This window comes from Formica exsecta, unplaced genomic scaffold, assembly GCF_003651465.1.
Source record: "Formica exsecta isolate Colony F162 unplaced genomic scaffold, ASM365146v1 scaffold1327, whole genome shotgun sequence".
NCBI lineage: Eukaryota > Metazoa > Arthropoda > Insecta > Hymenoptera > Formicidae > Formica > Formica exsecta.
The window spans coordinates 284,415-305,680 of NW_021848660.1; the positions used below are offsets into that span (position 1 = coordinate 284,415).

Here is a 21,266-nt window from a genome sequence, read left to right on the forward strand (position 1 = left end):
ATTTTTTAATTTATCTAAGTACTTTTATTATTATATTATTTTATATGTGTGTTGTATAATTTATTTCAGTTATATTCGTCTTTTAATTGCAATGGAAATGCAAATAGAGTTTTTTTTCAAATATAAATTTGTATTTATACCTATTATCACTGACGCGATATTAAAGAGACACTCAAGCGTGGAATCGGTTCCTCGATAAGTACCAAAACACGGTCTATACATCGCGACGTCGAAAATTAATTAAAACGACGTAGTTCGTTGAAGTTTGACCCATCTGTCGTTTATACAGTTCAGGTATAATAATAAGAAGTTAAGTCGAGCATTAAGCGTGATTCAATCTAGCACCGGAGCAACCCGATAGCGAATGATATCCGCTTCACGGATTCGCGATAACTCTTTGGTAAGGTAAATTCGAGCTGGCAAAGCCAGTGAGTGGTCGCAGATGCAGATATCAATGTTAGATAATCGGTAAGAATCGAGAACGGAATAGAGATAAAACGATATTTATCTTTCATTTTCGTGAATTTAATAATTTCAATACTATTATCTTCCTTTCCGAAAGTGAAAATATATGTCTTTTCTTATATTTCAATGTTTGAGAAACTAAACTTTTTTGTTATAAATATATATTTTGTTAATATAAATAGTAATGTTATAAATATCTTGCCTTATCAAAAAAAGAGATGTTGGAATTGAATAATAGACGTATTTTTATCATCTATTTTTCCGTCTTGAGATACATTACATAATATACATCGTATCATGATATGAAAAAAAAAACTCGATATAAACAAGCTTCGAATAACGCTGATCATCGCGAGTATTAGTAATTCAATTTGCATCGATTCTCGCAATTGGATATTCTATGCCATTAGTCGATACAACGGCATTCTCGCTATTGTGCTCGTGGAAGAATTACATCGATTGATTTTTGTGTTAGATGCAAGTCACGATAGAGAAAGAATAATAGAAAATGTGTATATGTCAATATCAACCGTGCAAAATGTATCGCGCGGCATTCATCACTGGTTGATTGGTTGTTGCCTCACTATATACAAGTGAGCACATCGAATCTCGGGTGGAGATTACTTCGTTTCGTTTTTCCTTCAGTCGAGAATGCGAGATACTTTACTCTTGACATTATAATTTTCTGTACGATGCACACGTGCAATCCACGTTTCCCGTAGTTCAGAAATATTTCTATATATTTTGCATATGAAATATTTTCACGCATAAAATGCGAACGCAATTCTGCGTAAAATAAGTTAACTTACAAATATTGGAAAAAAAAAATTCGACTGCAATGAATGTTCAATTGTGACGAGTGTATTTTTACTTCGCTAATATAATATTTAAAATATAGTGTTAATGGAGAGATCGCGCGAAAGTTCATTATAATTGATATTTTTCAATTTGCGCGAAGCTGAGATAATATTTCTAGTTTCAGCAAGCAATTTTTGCACTGCGTCAGCAAAGACGTTCGTGCTGCAATCGACGAAGAATGAATTATTATTCGCGGCAGTTTTTGCGAACTCGGCGATAATCGAGATCTCGTTTTCGATTTCCGTAATTGAATTTTCAAATAATTGGAGCGTCTATTAATGAGGACGAATGATGGAAGTTCGATTTTACGCGGTCGTGTATTAAACCTTAAGGCGAACTTCACTAAAGTCCTCTATGCATTTGTTGGAATAATACGTATCAATTAATGTTTCAGAGAAGACAATAACAAGCCGAACCATGTCCTCCTCTTCACAATTATCAATCCAGTTTATCCCATCACTGTGGTAAGTTCTTCATGAATTTATCAATTAATATTAGTATGATCTTGTTTATGTGTTTATAATTTTAAATCGATAAAGAACGAATACATATTAATCACGTAATTTTTCATTCGTGTTTTTAACATTCTTATGCAAACAGAAAAAAATATTACAATATATATATATTTTTTTATTTGTAATTTTAATATCCTTATACAAAGACAGAAAAAATAATATAATTTGCAAATTATTTATTATATTTTTTTTCTGGAGCTCAAACATTTCATTAAATGTCTAAGAAAGACAGTGAGACAAATATATAACAAATAAATATATACTATTCGTATAATGTATATAAATTGAATAATAAAATCATGCCAATGATAAATGACTGTTGTATATATGCGATGCATTTTTTGTTTTTTCTTTTTTCCAAATTTGCAAACATGACAATCGGAATGAAAAAGCGGCGCAATTTCGCGATGCGCAGACTATAACAACGATTGAGGGAAAATATTGAAGCCAAAACCACAGAGAACAAAAGTTGGCAGCACGTCAGCCTTTTAGATTTCACAGGCCGTCGCACTGCATTTTATTTCTGTTTTGCGCCAATAATAGATGAGCTTTGAGCTCTCCCGCCGTTTCTCTCCGCCGCTTCTCGTCGACGGGTCGATGTCATTCGACATTGTTTGCCTCTGTGCCTCTGTTCGTGCGCGAGTGCTCGCATAGCTATCCAGTCACACAAAGCTCGTTTTCTTGCGTCTCTCCCGCGATCGAACCACTAATTAAAGAGCCAACTGAAGGCTTCTTGCTCGCGCGATAACCGAAGGTGCTAACAATACTATGAAGTGTATCGAAGTGTAGATTGTAGCGTAAACACAGCGATATTTTTGTTTTATGTTGCAAAAATATCTTGGCTCCAGCACATTACCAAACATTTATTTTCTTCTCTCTCTCTCTCCTTCATATTATATTTATGGTACCAATATCAGAAGTCTTCTTATTCTACTATAAAGAGATAAACATAAGGAAAAAGATTATATAATCTCCAAATGTAATTATATGATTATATCTATATAAAATATTATTAAAAATATGAAAAAGATTAAACCATGGAGATATAAAGTACTTTACCTGTCCATATTTATAATTATAAAAAATACCGTATGTGTATTGCTATTTAATATTATTTAAAAATATATACATATATGTCAAATATATATTATAATTCATATCCAATTAATAACTACTAGAACAAACTTTTGCATCATGAACGGGAAAAATTCATCATTAATATATGGTAAAAACAAGGTGAAAATTTCACGATGTATATGAGCATCGGTTAATTTGTAAAACGCGACTTTATATTCCATTAAGAGCTCATCTTTTCAATTTAATTAAAAGCTCATCTAGCTAGAGCTTCCTCGAAGGTTTAAGCTCTCAAGTATGCTCTTAGCTCTTTCTCCGTCTTTGTTTTCTTTCTTTTTATTTTCTTAGAATATTCTGTTTTGTAAAGCAATTATTCGTCGTCTAACATTCTACAATTTAACGCCTTGACATTTACAAATGAATTGTCATAACTGTTATCCATTAAAATAAATTAATCGCTGCATTCGCCTTTCTGGCTCTCGCTGATTATTTTTAATTTTCTTCTCGCGCGAGCTTTTCTGTATATTTAATCAGCAAATGCGCCGATCAATATTTCACTTTATTCGAAAATATACTGCCGATCGGTTTTTTTATCCACTAGACAAATATTTATTTAACGAGAACGTTTCGCGGATATGCGAAATTTTCGAAACTACCTTGCTGGACGGGGATCTGTGAATGAGAAATACTGATATTTTTGGAGAACGCAGTAAATTTACGAAATTTTTGATTCTCTCGGCGCGCAATCAATAAAAACTCCATAGTGGTGCGCATCAATGTAACGGTGACAGTCGCAACGGTGAAGTAATCGATTGAAATTTGATTTATAGGCTGAGATTGGCAATTTTTTTTGGATGCGTGGTTAGCATTATAAGCGAGTTCGCTTTTACGAGGTGCAAAGCAAATTGAATTTAATATCATATTTATTGCGGAATTTCTCGGATAGAATGCGCCAATATATACATAATATTTGACATAGATAAGATTGCGCCAAATGATCTACATTTATCATTACAACGTTTATTAATTCGTTATATTAATTAAATTATATTCTCGTTGTGTTACTTATATTACTATGTATGTGTTGATATAATATATTTATATTATGAAATTTATATTATGAACAAGTTAGTATACAACAAATATAAAAATTAAAAGTTAAAATGAGTATATATATACAGGGTGTCTCAGACCTACCGCACCACCTACTAATAGCAGATTCTTGATATATTTGGAGATGATTTTTCAGCAAAACTGTCGAAAGAGGTTATTATTTTTTGCAAGTTCTAATTTTTTCCATCATATATCTTTGTAACTAACAGTAAGCCTTAAATTAAAATTTTCTCTCTTAAAGTAAACTCTGAAATTAATTAAAAAATATAGTTTTATCTCTCTATAAAGTTTAGTTTGCAAAAAGCCCTTTTTTTTAAATCGCTTATAATACGGAAATTATTGATGCCTCGACATTTTTGCTCAGGAAAAATCATCTTAAAATGACCTCAAGAATCTGCTATTAGCAGCTGATGCGGTAGGTCTGGGACGCTCTGTGTATGTATATATATATATATATGTATATGTATATAAGTATAAAATTAATCGAGCACATAAACAAATATTTCAATAAAATAAATTTTTTAAGCGATGCAAATATGGGAAAATACAAAAAAATGCATATTAATGTATTGTATATTTTGTTACATTGGCAATTAATATACTCACATATGATATAAATAATATATATCTTATTATTTGACAGATATTTTGGTCTCTAGCTTTGTGTTTAGACTTTAATAAAACGTTTGAGCTTCTTAAAAAGAATAGATAATTTATATTATTTTTTTCGTAAAAACTTTAGATATACGAGTTGAAAATCACGTAGCTAGCATTTCTTTATTCAAAAATAATTATTGCTCAAATTATGATTAAATTACTATCTATTAAAATATTATGTTATAATTATAAACTATTTATAATGAAAGCTATTCCAAATTACATCTGTGATGTAATCTTGCTCCATGCGGTATCGCTTCAAATCGTAGGACGAAATTGAAGCGTGTCTCACTGCAGCTCTCGCTATTTCCATTAATTATAAAGAATTCTCTAATTCGGGTTATTGCGATACAATATTGCAAGTATCGCTATTTACTTGTTTGCCAATGTATCGCGCTTGAAATAGTAGCGAAACACGCAAGAGTATATACCTCATATCTAGTTTATCACGACATACACAGATAAATGTTAATATCATTAACGACACGCTCTATGAATCACATATAACGAAGGAAGTGATACACAAAATAATTTTGAATTACATTTATAAATTTTATTTTTGAAATATTTAATTGACGAAATTGATTTTTTTGAATGTCGTCTATTTACGAGATTATATTGTCTTTTCACAGAAATAAAATTTTATTTATTTTCTATTTGTTCAATGAGAAAATCAACATTTGAAACAAATATTTTTGTCGAGACGTCATATATTTCTTAATGTACATATAGACTTGTTAATAGACATTCTTTTAACTCTTAAGATATTATATATATGTGTGTGTGTATTTATAAAACTGGAACATGCGGAGAATTTTTTACTCATACTCATAGTCGCACACTTTGTAGAAATAATACATAATATCAGACATGAATCTAAATGTGCTTCTGAACAAGAATAACTGGATAAATAACTCAATATTGTATCGTGCCGTAATGCAAAGGCCAGATATTTCGAGATACCTCATCGAATCGCGCGGGAAAAGTCCTGCGGGACATTGACCTTTACACAATACAAACGCTTTGTGCGAAATCGGGGTACACGTGCTCGGGTGTAAATTCAAACGCGATATTGGCCTTTAAATAGCTGCGCCGTGTGTACGCAAAGTGCGTACGATTTGCGTCGTAATTTGGAATAACGATACTGACTGCGCAAATAAACATCTAACTAAATTGTCTTAGTATATAACAGCTCTGATGTGTACGATCTTAATGATAGAGGGTGAACTATATACTTAATGTAGGAGACAGGGATTTATAGATGTGAATGCAATATATTTGATTAAATCAATACGAAATGTTTAGATAGAATTCTTTAAAAGGCATACAATCGCAAAACTTAATTTTATAATGTTTGACAAACAATTATAAATTTTACTCATTATTTATTATACATATATTGGAGAGAGATACACGAGATACACACTAATATTCCACATATATGGTTTTACCAAATATTTTAATAATATTTCATATATTTAATAAAATAAATATTTCTTAGTTCAAGAAATTAATGCATAAATTAAGATTGCGGTATATTTAAATGAATCAATTGTACTCTCGAAAGGAAGTTTCATTATTTTATCTCTTTATAGGATATCAAGTTTCAATAAATTGATTGAAGGGTTGTTAAATTTATATCTAGCGTAATTACACGCATTCCATGTCGTCTACGTTGAGAAGAGTGCTGTATGTATATATTCAGTTGCATTTAGCAATTTGTTACATAGAATGCGGAAATAAATTTCGCACGCTTTGACTTTGGCAATAACACGCACGGTGATGTGCGACAGCTTGCTGGATTTAGATTAATGAAACAGTTATTTCAAGACTCTCGATTCCGATCTTAGCCGGAATTTGTAATGCGATCCTGACATACGTTTCTGTCTAGCAAACTTGCAAACTGGATTATGGAGATATAAAAAAGTCGCATATTATGCTCTTTATCATACCTTTACAATGAATTAGTCGTTTAATTTAGCTAGATCTTAATAAGATCTTCGACAAGAACCAATAAAATAATAATAAACCAATGGAAACTTTAGCAGAATTCCTCCCACTCGACATTGATTTATCGAAAATGATTAATCGGAGTATTTATAATATCATTTAGCTACGATATGAAATAAGGCAATGGCTATATCGATTTAATTACATACAAATTTTCAAATAAATTGAAGTAAATTGTTTAATATCGCGATATAATATTTAATTACATGGAAAACCACATGCCAGGAGATGCAATTTGTTCGTATTAATTTCAATTTTATTATCATTATTGTTTCGTTTATTTTTGCCGTTGCTGAAGAGAGATTGACGAGGAGACATATGTATGTACGTCATAAAAAAGTGTTGCATGCCACGTTGGGGAACAATAAAATTGTTCGGTGACAAAATATTCCTGCGTTTGTTCAAATCTATTTTGACACGCGAAAAACATGACTTTTTTTATAGTGAATTATTGCAGTTTCAAAAACTTATCTTACGTTGGGGAAAGAGCTTATGTTCTTGTTAAAAAAAGAAAAAAACGAAAAAGATTAGATTGTTATAGAATTTTAGCATAACTATAATAATCTCGCTTTGTTCATTCTATAAAAATTAAGAATTTTGAAAAAATGGTTAGGGAAGCAATTAAAGTTATTTATTAATAATTTTTTATGCCTAAATTATATATATATATAATCAAGTATGTATATAATTAAATATATAAAAAAATGGGATATGAGAAAATATTTGCATATACGAAGTACGCTTCTAAATTCAGGTTAAAAATACGTATCGTGATAATAAATCGGAGATAGGTCATGTTGGTATCAGGATCGACTAAAATTCTCTTAGGATTCTTCTCCCAAGCGTAGAAACTTTTCGAACTCCATCCTTGCTTTGAAGTAACTTTAGGTGTCATAGTTTTAGCTTAAATAACATTAACTCCACATTTACTGACAGTCGGAGGAAATGTTCTTCGAATTATTCTCGTTGCATGCATGACATTTGTGCACTCGCGTGTAATTTGCATCTTATCGTCACGGTTGCTCATTTCGTTGACTCAATTCGCGCTCACGTCCGAATAATTCTCGACGGATAAACTTGCGATCTCCGGTGATGAGGTGGTCACATATCCCGAGATGGAGTTCTCCCTCGCGTAGGAAACGACACGTGGATATTATATTCTCGCACGGGGCACAACGACACGAAGTTTCGCGCATCGAAACCGATGCGGGACACCCGCGCGAACGTCTAACGTATTTAATGTCCGCGACCTACTTTCCTTGTCTCCGGAGAGAAAGCCTGCCTAGATGACTATCTCCCGTGTATTCACTGCCAATTCCGAACTAACTCGTATTCGAAACTTCCTAAGACCGGATGTAGAAGCAAGCAGCCATCGTTAGAGAATCTCGGTAAGATCCTTCTTTTGTCGTGTCAGATGCGCGTCTAATAAACCTTCCTCCGTTTGACGATGAATTAATTGAGTTTTCGGAAAACTTAACGGGAGAATATTATCAAAGATAGGGGAGGAGGGGATAGAAATTACAGCTGTCAGAGCGATTGTTCGTATCTTGGAGAATTTGAGAGGCTGTTTCGCATCACTTCGATTTGATGTCTGACTTTTCGTACTTTTGTTTTTGTCTCAATTCTTTTACTTCCTGAACGTTATTCCGATTTCCCGGAAAAAAAAAATATATACGCGAAGTTTATTTGAATTATTATGAGCGCAAATATAGGAGCTATAATAGCTATCGAAAAAATCGTATGAATAGTAAATTGTTGTGAATCAAGAATCCAACTGCATTCATTAACATAATATTTTTCCTTGGAGGCACTATTGCATGCACATAAAGCGGGCTTATTCTCTCTATCATTATTTCAAGATGCTCGTTCGTCTCATCGTCCCCGCACGATTAATCATGATATTTCGAGCCGCGAATCTTCCATAGCGCAATGTCTCAAAATAATGTTACATTCTACTATCAAGAATAACCTCCGCGTACACATCGTACACGGTGTGCACACGTGTCATAATAATCCCCAGTGCGTTCTTTCGAGAAGTATTTCTATGCAATGTATTCATAAACGGATCTAGAAATGTCGTCGGTATATTCTAAAGAGAATCATCCATCTCGGAAATCCGTCGATTCATCTTTTACATGCGATACGACGAGAAAAACGGCATTTGTAGAGATCATTCTTTTTATTTCTCCGCTTTTCTTACGACATATGCTTTTTTCACATAATCACAGTTATTGTGTTTGATAAAGTTATCACGAACGATTTAGTTGAATTTATTCGAAATTGTGTATAATCAAGTTAATAAAATCACACTACATATTTAATTATTACATACATATTTTATTATTTTTTCAATAAATATGAAGAAAACACATGTATATTTTATACTTAATTAGATTTCTGATTCCATCTCTGTCAATTAAATGATAAATTGTAAGGCTACTATAAATTTGTAAGGTTACTATAAATTTAAATAATATGATATTATTAATTACCCTTATCTGCAAGAGGTGTTAATTACGCCTCTAAAGCAAGTGCAACGCTTAATGATGCAAATAGAAATTTGATCACGAGATCAAGTTCGGTGAAGAAGTGGTAGGTAACATTATCGCTTAGTTTCGATAATTGTTCGATGACGGCTGAACACGATCGAGGACTTATGCTGCACAGTTGCGCTATCTTTATCGGATCCTTGTGTTTAATCGCGCATTTCACATTCGCGCTGCGTCGCGTTTCGAAGTTGATACGGTTAAGTTACAAACTAGTTCAAGCAATTTTGTCAAATTGCCGGGAAAACGCAAAAACTATTTCCATGTCACGTACATGCATATAAAATTCAGGAAAAAAACTAATCGCTTCACACATATGTACAACTAAGAGAGTATGCATCAATTTTTTGTGTAGTATTTTGAAAAGTAATAATGTTTTTTTTATTTGAAGATAGAAATTTAAAATGTTCACCACATACATATAGTTTTCTCCTGTTTTAGATGTACTTAAGTATCTCGTTTTTTAATAGAAGTACCACAAAATGTCTTGTATTTTCTTCTTTTTATTAAATTTAATATCAATAAAATTTTGTTATTTGTATATATATTAAAACAAAATAGATTTAGTAGAGAAGTTACATAAATAGACCCGATTTAATTTGAAAATTCAATTAACGTCTTGAAAGGATATGCAACTACTATAGCAAGGATTTCTCAGCCTGTAGTAAATATAACACGTCGCGAGACTTAAACTGTATCTACATATATATCGTAGTCCAAGCTAGGAGAGATTCTATTGTAACTATTGTAGAATTGTCTAGATATGTCGTATATTGTGTCTAAGTGATGCAGCAATTCTAAGATTGCTCGATAATGTCCTGCGGAATCTTAGAATAACTATCATCTCAAACTGGGCTATATAATGTATACTAACTCTTTTTTTAATGATCAAAATTTAATGTCAACAGTCTTATCGCGTTTTTCTCTATAAAATATTTATATCTTTTCTTTGAGGAAAATATGACTAAACGATTCCCTCGAAATTTTCTTCTTTTGCGTCGTTTTTAATTCAGATATTGCACTCATGCGCTTTGTTTATTTTTCTCTTTAAGATATATATATATATATATAATCGTGACGATATCTTTTCTTTGAGGAAAATATTTCTTGGCTAAAGGATTTCCTCGAGATTTTCTTCAATTGCGTCGTTCCTAATTTAATTATTTTACTCATGCGCTTTGTTTATTTTTCTTCGTATCGCTTAATGATTCTTATTTGGCTTTTCAAACTATATGTCTTTATTACGAGAAAAGTTCTAATGCTTCGCATTACGATCTGCTTTTTACCTTTGCTATGATATTCATTTTTCTCCGAGCATTTCCTGACTCTCGCGATAACGTTAATATTCCTGCATGCCATTAAAAACAAACTCGTTGACGACGACTTGAAATGCGACGGACCGACGATGGGTATCGAGCTGTAAGAGAGCGCATCTTGAAAATGCTCGCGTAATGTCAGTTCTTAGGTCAGTTTTCCAACATTTCGAAACTGCTCGAGACTCTCAAAAAGAAGAGTGTTGCTAATGTTAGGCTGCTTTAATGTCTCCATGTTCTCCCGTTTCTGCAAACAGCTTTTCAAAGTACTTTAACTTTTCGAACATTTCTATCGCTGTCTTTCAATGGGAAAGATAGAAACCTATGTACAAAAGTATTATATGCAAAGTATTATATGCAAAGACACAAATATACCTCTTATATCACGCATTTTTATACTTTTAAAACTACTTGCAATTTTTTAAAGTGTAACTTTTTTCTAAATTTTTTAAATAATGTGCAATAAAAAATTATGATTATTTTATTAAATTAAACTTATAGAAAAATGTATCTATATATTAACAGAAATAATAAATCGATTCAATTAATAAAATAACATTATTTTGTAGAGAATATAAAATATAACGTATTCTCAATCTTCAAATAAAAAAAATGACAACTACATCGCGACAAAATGTTACTCTAAATACAAAAATATATAATATTTATATTATATATAAATATTTGTATTATATTTATACGTAATAAATTATTCGAGGAACACTTGTCCCTTGTGTGAGAATACCACGATGCTTTTTGCATGCGAATGCTTACTGCATTCAAATTGCGAACGGGTTTGCCGGTCGTATCATAAATCAATCGCAGCTGATATGAACAATTCATCGATTAATTCCGATCCAAAGAGCTTCGATCGAATTTCGTAACTGATTGGCAGTGCAGAACGAACCGTTATTCTGTACCGATTTTGGATTTGCGTAATTCCGTTACATTACGCGCATGTAATTTCCAAAATGGAAAGCTTGCATGACATTTGATGCAAAGTGTATATACATGTAGCCGCTGTTAATTTGACACTTTTCGCGTTGTACATTATCGATAATGTGAATATCAAAAACAAAATATGTTATAGCGCTTCTTTCGTTTATATAAAGCCATAATAAAATATAAATTATATAATTTCACGATTTATTTAATTTATATCAAATGTATAAAGTACCAACTTATACGTAATAGATTTCTGAGAAGTATTTTTTTACGCTAAAAAATAAGTCGACCAATTTTGCAAAAAAAAAAACTTGCGACACGTTTGGATAGTTATTGCAATGCACGTTAAATTTTCATTATATTTAGGATGGGTAATCTATTGTCGGACGAAGCAAATGATTCACCTAAAGACTCGAGTAGATTCGGATCTATTTTTCTATGAATCGATCATTCGTATAGTCGCTCTTAGCCAAAGAGGGGCAGAAGGAGAGTATTTTCGTCGTTTTAACCACTCTCGCGGAGTGCTCACGATGGGGTGTGGTTCGAGCAGAGAACGGATGAAAGTGGTAGGCTGTGTTTGAATCCATCAAAGCCTGTTCTTTTTTCCGGCTACAGTCGATAATCGATAGCATCGAGCCCTTCTTCTCGTTCGCTCACATTGTCCTCATCCTCGCGTCCAGTGTCTTTCGTCTGCGGTGGCCGGAGGCGTGTATCCTATTCTCTGTTAGTAACAGCGTTTCTTCTTCGCGAACAGCCTGTAAGATTCGTCATAAATCCAAGAGTCGCGTCGGCCTATCCACCCGCTATCTCGCCACGTCGCTGCATGATATATCGCGATAACTTTTATTTACGACGTTTCCGTTCCTTCTTTCGTAGAGAAAAAACTGCAAACTGCGCTGAAAAACCTGTGTTTTTCTCGCGATGCTCAGGTGGTTATTTTTCATCTCCCTCAACTCACAACTCCATGGAAAATGTATTGGAAGCTTTATTTTAATTGCTTTCGCATTTATCGTTAAAGCTTGCTTGCTCTATACATTTTTAATCACCATACATTTCATCTCCAATTAATTTCTCATGAGAAATATTCTGTTTAGTTTGGTTATTTGTAATTTATATTACAAATATAAATATAATATAAATATAATATTTTATTGTGCTTCTCCATCTTTTTTTATACGCTATGAGATATACATACACAAAACGAGAAAAACTATGGTTGGTGTGGAACAATATTGCTAAAATCAGCTTTAAAACTTTTCAGTATGTCACTAGCAAATGAATACTTTTCTGTCATGAACATATTTAAATATTAACCTTTTAATTCGGTCTCGGATATCATATTATCTTGCGATTTGAATTTAAATGCGTTGTATCTCTCATACAGTTGATGAGAGATCATTTTTTTTTTTTTGCGGAAAGTTAGCATTGTAAATTTGATTTTTCTCGGAAATGAACAATTGTGAGATATATCAAAGATTCACAAATGCACACGGGTCATTTTTTCTGTGATGGAATTGGTATATATCAAAACTCAATTTTGTAAGGTCGTGAATGGGGTATAGAATCTGAAATTCTGGCACTCTCATCTCGTGAAATATTTTCAAACGTTCCAGGTAGGATATATTTTCCGCTTTTTATCAAAGAAAACATATTGCGAAACCTCTGGAACACGAAATCTCCGCTACTCGATGTAGAACGAAAATACAATATTTGATATTTTTTGGCAATATTTACGTCAACTTTTTTATTTGTTATTAAACCGGCTATTTTTGAAAAGAATTAATTGACAGATATTAAAAGTATCAAATTTACTTGTTCATTAATAAGTATTAAATTTATTTATCGATTAAAAAAAATCGTTTCCTCGCCCGAGATATGTTTCTTCAATTGTAAGAAGTAGAATAATATTATATATTTTACTTTTATTTTAACGATTTTATCTTATAAAAATGTTTAAAATATAATTTATATATATTTAAACATTATATATACTATAATTATATATTACGTTGTGGTATTAAAATAATAGTAACCCTCTTACAATTTTTTTGATATTTCTCAACGACTCGTTATATAGTTTATATCTACTGCAAATATTTACAACACTATTCTGTTTGCCGAACAATGCAAGCTCGCAATGAATCAGCCGTGAATTTTCCGGTGGCTTTCGACGAGACAATGTATCCGTCCTCTATGAAATATTGATTTTTTTTTTATATACTACCGCCACGGATCTAGTGACATAATGGTGAGTGCATGGTTGGACGAGCGTCCGAATACCGTCGGAAGATTTATAACTGTTTGAAATTTAAGTGCTGTTGCTGTTGTGACAGGCCCGACCAGCCGGTACTTATGTATCACGTGTCTTCACGTCGTCGTGTCGGGTATATTATCGGTCAGATTATGGACTCGTGCGTGTATATATACGTGTGTGTTCTCACGCAATATACACGCACGCGTTGCTGCTAAATTCCGAAATGCGATGGATTATCGCGATATACGAGTGATGCATGAACGATCGCGAGCCGTAGAAACCGCTTATATTTGCGAATATCTATCAATGCAGTCTCTATCAGAATTATTTATTTTTAAAACGATCTTCAAATAAACGACAAATCAATATCGATCGCGTGAAACGATTACATGTGATACATTTCAGACTATATAATGACAAAAGAATGTTATATCATCGGATTTATTAGTCATTATTACATTATATCGGATTTTTAGTCGATTATAACTTTAATAATTTGACTATTTTTTTATAAATTCGGAATTTTCGAATAACTTTGAACTAAATATACTTCGCTAACTAACTTTAAAATTAAAATTTATTTAATCTAAAGTCTGCATGGAAAAGAACACTCAAACTGAGATATTGGTGAGAGATAAAATATAATATCTGTCTGTTTGATCTAATAAAATAAATTGCATGCAAAATTTTACATTTATGAATTTTAATTTAATTTTTTTTTTTTTCAACAAGATTTATATGTGAAAAACAGACGGATAATCTAACATGAATGAAGAATCGCAGATTTAGTTATAACGATAATTAATTTCGTTGCGCAATACATCGTTATCGACACTAACGGGCGATTGTTAATTAGTGTTGATAAAATATCCCTTTGAATGCAGCTTTTTCCATCGCGCACGTTTCTAATTGCCATTAGCCGTCCGCTGAAAGCGAGCCATAATTATTATTATATTTCTATTATCTTTCTATATATTGCATTAATTTAACTATGTACAACATCTGTTGCACGCGGTCGTTACTAAAAATGATATTGTTAATCAAGAATAATAAAGTACTATTACGCGAGATTTTTTCTACTGTTAACTTTTTTGCTTATCATTACACGTTTATCGTACGCGTGGGCGGTTCTTATTATCCTCCTATTATTATGCATATATACAATGCACTCATATGTATCATAGCAGATTGCACGATCCGAGCGTATTGCATGGACGCGCTATTGTGTTCCTAATTACGTCATGCGCGCAATGTATCTCGCAGATTGTAAAATATGAGAAAGCGCTAAAACTGCACGCTATGAAAGAATCAGAATTATTTTTCTCAAGTAGATTTTATGTAAGAATGTGTTTTGCAGAAAAAAGAGCTTTATAAATACAACACATGAAGAGCTTACAATACAATGCTTTTAAATAATATTTTCGTAAGAAATATGTTGTATGCCAAAATAATTGATTATACATATTTCTCGTGAGAAAACGTCTCTTATAAATCTCTTTTATGACATGTTTATTACGCAATAAAAAGAGAGATAAATGACGTATCATACTACACGGAGAAAATGTTACAGTAAAAATTAGAATATAATTTTTGTAATAGTAGAACACACACACACCTATATTAATATATCAGAGAAATCACGATATTTTTATTCAAATATTTTGATGTACAAACAAATGCATAATTGTTAACAAACAATAAAACAAAATTGAATAATTTACAATTTTTATAGCAATAAATATTTTAATGTTGTTATATTCCAGCTTTACAATAAATATTTTGAAAGGGAATATATTTTTCATGTAATTTTTACTGTAAATTTTTCTCCGTGTATTATGATACAAAATACATTAATTATTAAATGCGTTATTAAAATCATTATTGAATAAGACGTGATAAAACCGGAGTAAATTTATCTCGAGACTTTGATTAAAGAATGTAATGAATGCGGCGAATTCGAGTCTCGCGTTTATTGGCTATACTGGTAATATGCGTCGTCGGTGCTTAACAGTTGGTGTTACCGTCGTACCGATCTATATATAAAACACGCAAGAGTAAACGCGTGAACGAACGTAGAGACGCGCGGCGCTAAATACGCACGCGAGAGCACGTGGTTCCGCATTCTGTGTCGCGGCGACGAAGTAGCGCCCGTCACACTTCGCACCATGCTAAATCTCAATTAATAAAAACGGATATGAATTCGTGACGCTGTAGATTTATATGTCCGGACTAATCTCTACATACGCGATATTCATCAAACCCATTCTAGCTTCTACACGCCGTGCATACTAATTCTTGGCGATTAGCCTTACCGCCGTTTCCAAAATCTTGCTCATTTCTACTCGACCGTATCCTTCATCTAATACCACGAAAGAGAAAATTTATTAGGAAATCGCGTATGTGTGCATATTAAAATTCATACTGCATTAAAATTAAACCAATTTTTTTGCTTTTATTATTATTATTTTTTTAATGTATTTAAATTTAACTAATTTAATCATTAAACTATTTAGGAAACATAAATCTCAGTTTTTAATTTTCTCTTAATATTTTTTTAAAGTTTTAAAATATTGGTTTTCTTTTTTATATTTAACATATATGAAATGGCACAGAGTGAAACACGCATGAAAAATATATTTTCGATATAAAATTAATACATAAAGTATAGTTTTTACATAAAAAATATCCATCTTATATTTGCGTACAGGGCGAATGCGCAATTTCACTGCCATTTGGCCTGGAGAGATCTAATTTTATTTTCGCTTTAATGCCTTCTCATTTTCATTCCTTCTTTTTCCCCAGGCCAGCCTCGCAAAGCTTTTTACCGATAGTCATGCATTATCCGACGTCCGGGGCAGCGTGCACGTTGTATATCAAGGGAATTTGTTTGTTATCGCAGGGAATGGAATATCAACTGTGCTTTGAATTTGGGCGATTAATCAACTGCCTGACGTTGCATACCTATACGCGGCTTTCGTGCGATATCGATCCACGACAAATACAGATTGATCGCGTAGGTGGTATGGTGCGCGCCGTTTCGCTTTCAGACCTTTAAGGGTCGCGTGGATCAACACGAAATTCCAATAATATTGGATTGGATTTCATGCCAAAACCAATTTTGTCACAATTAAAGAATATACGCTGAAAGGACGCAAGCACTGAATTTCAAATGTAATATTTTAGAGAGAAAACATTGCTATATAATTAGAATTTAAATAAATATGTGTAGCAAAAAAAAAGTAATCATTTTTTTTTTACGTGTAATAATATAATTATACATAACACATATTCACACAGTGAATAATTGTAATCCAAAGTTTTTATTTTATAATAAAATCCTTTTAATATTAATTAATAAATAAAATCTCTGTTTTTTGCTGCTTTAAAGTTATAACAGTATTTTTTCATTGAAATATCACAACTCATGGTATTTGCAATTTCCAGGGATTTTCCGTTAATTACGCGCTCGTAATAAATGTAGCCATTTCCGCCATCCCGCATTTCGCGTCGATGTATGCAAATCTAAGCAGCGAACTATATCTTGGAATTGTGATAAACGAGTGGGATAGGTTTTTGCATACGTTGAAAGCTAGGTCATGTAGTCTGTTATCTGTGTGTGCTTCCGCGAAAGAAAAACTTCACTGGGTTAGTCACACATTTTACTGTCGTCTAACGGGAAAACGTGTTTCACAGGATAAGATTCATAACTTGGTGTGTGCGTGTGTGAGGACAATAACTTTTCCCGTCTTTACTAACGATATGTTGACCCCATATATCACCATTATATATACTAAAGCTGAAAAAGTTTGTCATTATCGACTATAATCCCCGCAAGACTGTTACATATAGTTAAAAATTGAAATTTTTTCTCGATATTCTATAATAATTTCTGAATTTTCTCCGTTTACAATGGAGTCATGGACGAGCAAAGGTATCTGTTTGGCTTTATGGCGAAATAACGCACCGTGCAGGTAATGTGTTCGTAAAGGTCGGTTTATTAGACAGCTTCTGATATACCGGCATGGCACCGGGAACAAGGGGAAACCGTAACCATGTGTTCGAAAACATGCCACGAGTTATCTTGCAACAGGCACACGTATGTGAGCCTCGTGATCGTATCTTGAATATTTTATACTCCCGGTGCGAATTACTCCCGTGATTTATGTTGCACTAAATAAGTAGGAAGTATCTGCGCTCAGTGTTACTCGCTTTTTTTTTGCGAACAGGAAAGCGAGTGCATAAAGACTTGCATAAATTATTGAGCTGTCCAAAATGTTTTGCGTATATTTTTACATTTTCTTTGATTATAATTTTCAATATATAAATTTTGTTAAACATTAACTTATAGTTGAGAAAACGTATACATTATTAATATATCAAGTTTTTTTTTTTTTTTAAATGCGTAACAATTATCACAATTTATTTCAAATCCGTGAATAAAAACTTTAATGGACGTTAAAAAAGCGTGAACGAATTTCATGTGATTTTTTGCAATATCGTCCAATTTCGAGACAATACACATGATGCGAAAAATATCGAGCAAAACAGCTTCCTTCGTGGATATTTAAAGAGCACTGTTGTTCAAATTTTATCGCACATATGTACTAGTCATGATCTAATGCATGTTTCAGAAAGTTTGCCTGGCAAATATTCACCACAGACAAAAAGTCACGTTATATTTTTCATTCATGGAATTTTTATTCGGATGGAGGTCAAAGAGTACGTACATTTTTACTGATTAACAACGCTGGGTTTTTGATATTTGTGCTTATACGCTCGAAATATTCGATATCGGAAACTAATAAAGTATACCGGAGAAACTCTATTGCCGAGCGACATGATTGAAATGTTCTGCTGCAGTCTGCTTCGAATCGACGATCATTTTTCAAATCGTGAAATAAGATTAAAACCAGGAATATTGAAGACAAACTTAAATTGATTAAAAAAGATCTGAGCGTACAAATTATTAATATCGGCTGCAATATTTGCAACATCATAGCTTATATAAACTGAATTTGAAGATACTTATATGTGTATATCTGAATTCTTTCAGAATATTTTTTTTTCTTTTTTTTTAGTATGGCATAAAACTTTAATAGAAAAACCATAAAACAGGGTAGAGAGATAGCAGCTTGCGCGGCTGACGACGGCATCAATATTCCTGAGATACTTCGAGGAATTTTTGAATCATGATAGATTCTGCTCCCGAAACATATTACGGCGAAAGATAACGTGGTCTTCCATCATCGCGTCCACCCACCTGTTCGACGTATCAATTTTATGCAGATACGGGAGAGCGCGCGTTCACGCGCTTTCGTCGCTCTTTATCCACAACTTCCTCCTTGATGCAGTCTACCGGTGAACTGCATTCGCGTTCGCATAAATCTTTGGCGGAATCCGCCGTTTCCGCGAGCTTTATGTGAAACACCCACGTGTCGCACCGTACGACACCTTTATTACATTTAGAGGATCTCACTCATAAAGGTCTTTGAGCGAGCACGTTTAGACATGCAATACTCTGCAATTGCGATTTTGCATCCGGTGTATCTCATTCAGGAGATGCGCAGATGCGAAGCTTTGAGGGTAACATTGGACGCACTTTAGTAATTCAGCTCTCATGATTATGACATTTGCGTGATGTACATACGGAATGTGCGGCTTATGGCGTATGCATTATTGTTAGTACAAGAGAGTAACTCCAATAGAGAGTAGTCCAATACTTCAAGCGACTATAAATAAATCGTAATTGAACAAGTATATGAATATTATATATATACATACACACGATATATGTGTATATATGCATATTTTTAATTTAGAAAATGTATATCGCGAAAAGAGGACAGCAAATAAAATTATAGAAGATTTTTAATATTTCATTGCAATTTAGAATTTTATTTCTTCATAAAATGCAAAGAAGTTCTCGTAATATTTCACGCTATAATACTCGAGAAGAAAACAGGAAAAAATGTTCTGTTATTATATAAAACAGTGAGGCAAATGTAACTCGTAAATATTTTTGATTTGAGTACAGAGAGCACAGTATATATATATATATATTTTTTTTTACTGGGGAAACGCTTGTTTCTGTCAGAATCTTTTAATAAAACCAGGTTTAGGAGTGGCGAGAAACACGCTTTTCGGAATATTCAGAAAGCACGATGGCTGCGATATTCACGGAAAAATAGGGACATATAATTTCAGGACAAAATGCAACGTGCATTGTTGGAATATTTGAATCGCTATCGCGATCCGATTAATAATTGGAAATGAAAAAGAATTTCTATTGCTAATATTCATAAACGGAAAATGCAAAAATTGAACGTTCTTTCTACGTTTTTTATAAAGCGGGGACATTCCGGCTTTATTAAATTAGTTCGTATAACTTTAGTCATGCAAAAACGTCTCAATTGTATAAGATATATACAATCAATTAATGAGTCACAGAATAATCCGAGGCAATTAAGAGACACTTGTACGATATAATTTTACACGCGCATTAAGGTAATCCACAAGCGATAACTTAGAAGCTTGAAAACCATGTTTATATGCTACTAGCATCAATTACAGCATTATTAAGTTGCTGGGGTGTAATATGTTGCGGCAGCGCGTTCATAATTTGCACCCCGTGTACCTTATTTAAGTGCATTCCGGAACGGTTTGTCCTCGGCGAGCGCACGGAAAAAAGGTGTTAGCTTGCGCGAATTACGCTTTTCGCGAGTTCGTGAATATTCCGAATTTGCATATGGAATATATTTCGCGCGAGTAGCTGTTTGCGGCGCTTCTGGCATCGTCGATTTTGGACGATGTTGACGAAAGTATGAGTGTTTCACACGGTTCCACCGTCGGGTTTTATGGACGGCACGTAATTAATTCGCACGGCAAATATAGCAGAGCGAGTACCTTCAGCGAATTGTATTTACAATTGTGCGGCTTTTACGCAGGAAGCACTAAATTTGATTGAATTCACAAAACTAGTCTGTGCTCTAAACTAAGGAAAATAATATATATTGTCGATTCAACTGGAAAATCTCGACAAAAATCGTTTCCTATATTTCTCTCAATAAAATTCTTTTTTAGATAATATATTCTAATTACATGCAATAAAAATTAAAAATTTTTTCTTTGTTTTAAGATCTCTTTTATATCTTAAAATCAGGAAATAAAGAAAAGAAAAAAGCAGAGAAGACTTTTTAACGTAATATACATGTCAATATTTTGATCGCATCGGGTTCCCCCCACCGTTTTACGACTTCAAGCTCTTCGGTTGACACGGTCTTTTCTTTTCTCACCGTCTTATCGCTCTTGAGCTTGTAGCCGAAGCTCGTATAACCGCGATTTCGCACTCTGCCGTCGATGGCATGCGTCATTCTGTATCAGGACGGGAGATAGGACTCTTATTTCCGTCGATGACATTATGGGTCCATTATGCTGAAAGGGTCCTTAATCTTGTCCGTAATTTCACTAGCACGGCCAACGACCCATACACACACATACCTATATATATATAAATATT

General features: G+C 32.9%; 1 protein-coding gene across 2 annotated transcripts in view; it reads left to right on the top strand.

Annotated features, from left to right (window-relative positions):
* LOC115245844 (heterogeneous nuclear ribonucleoprotein L) overlaps nucleotides 1-21,266 on the top strand; it is a 149,643-nt gene that overhangs the window by 23,967 nt on the left and 104,410 nt on the right. For both annotated transcript variants that reach the window (XM_029824336.1, XM_029824338.1), the window contains exon 3: nucleotides 1,718-1,787. In XM_029824336.1, coding sequence (XP_029680196.1) covers nucleotides 1,718-1,787 — 70 coding nt within the window. The remainder of the gene's footprint in view (nucleotides 1-1,717; nucleotides 1,788-21,266) is intronic.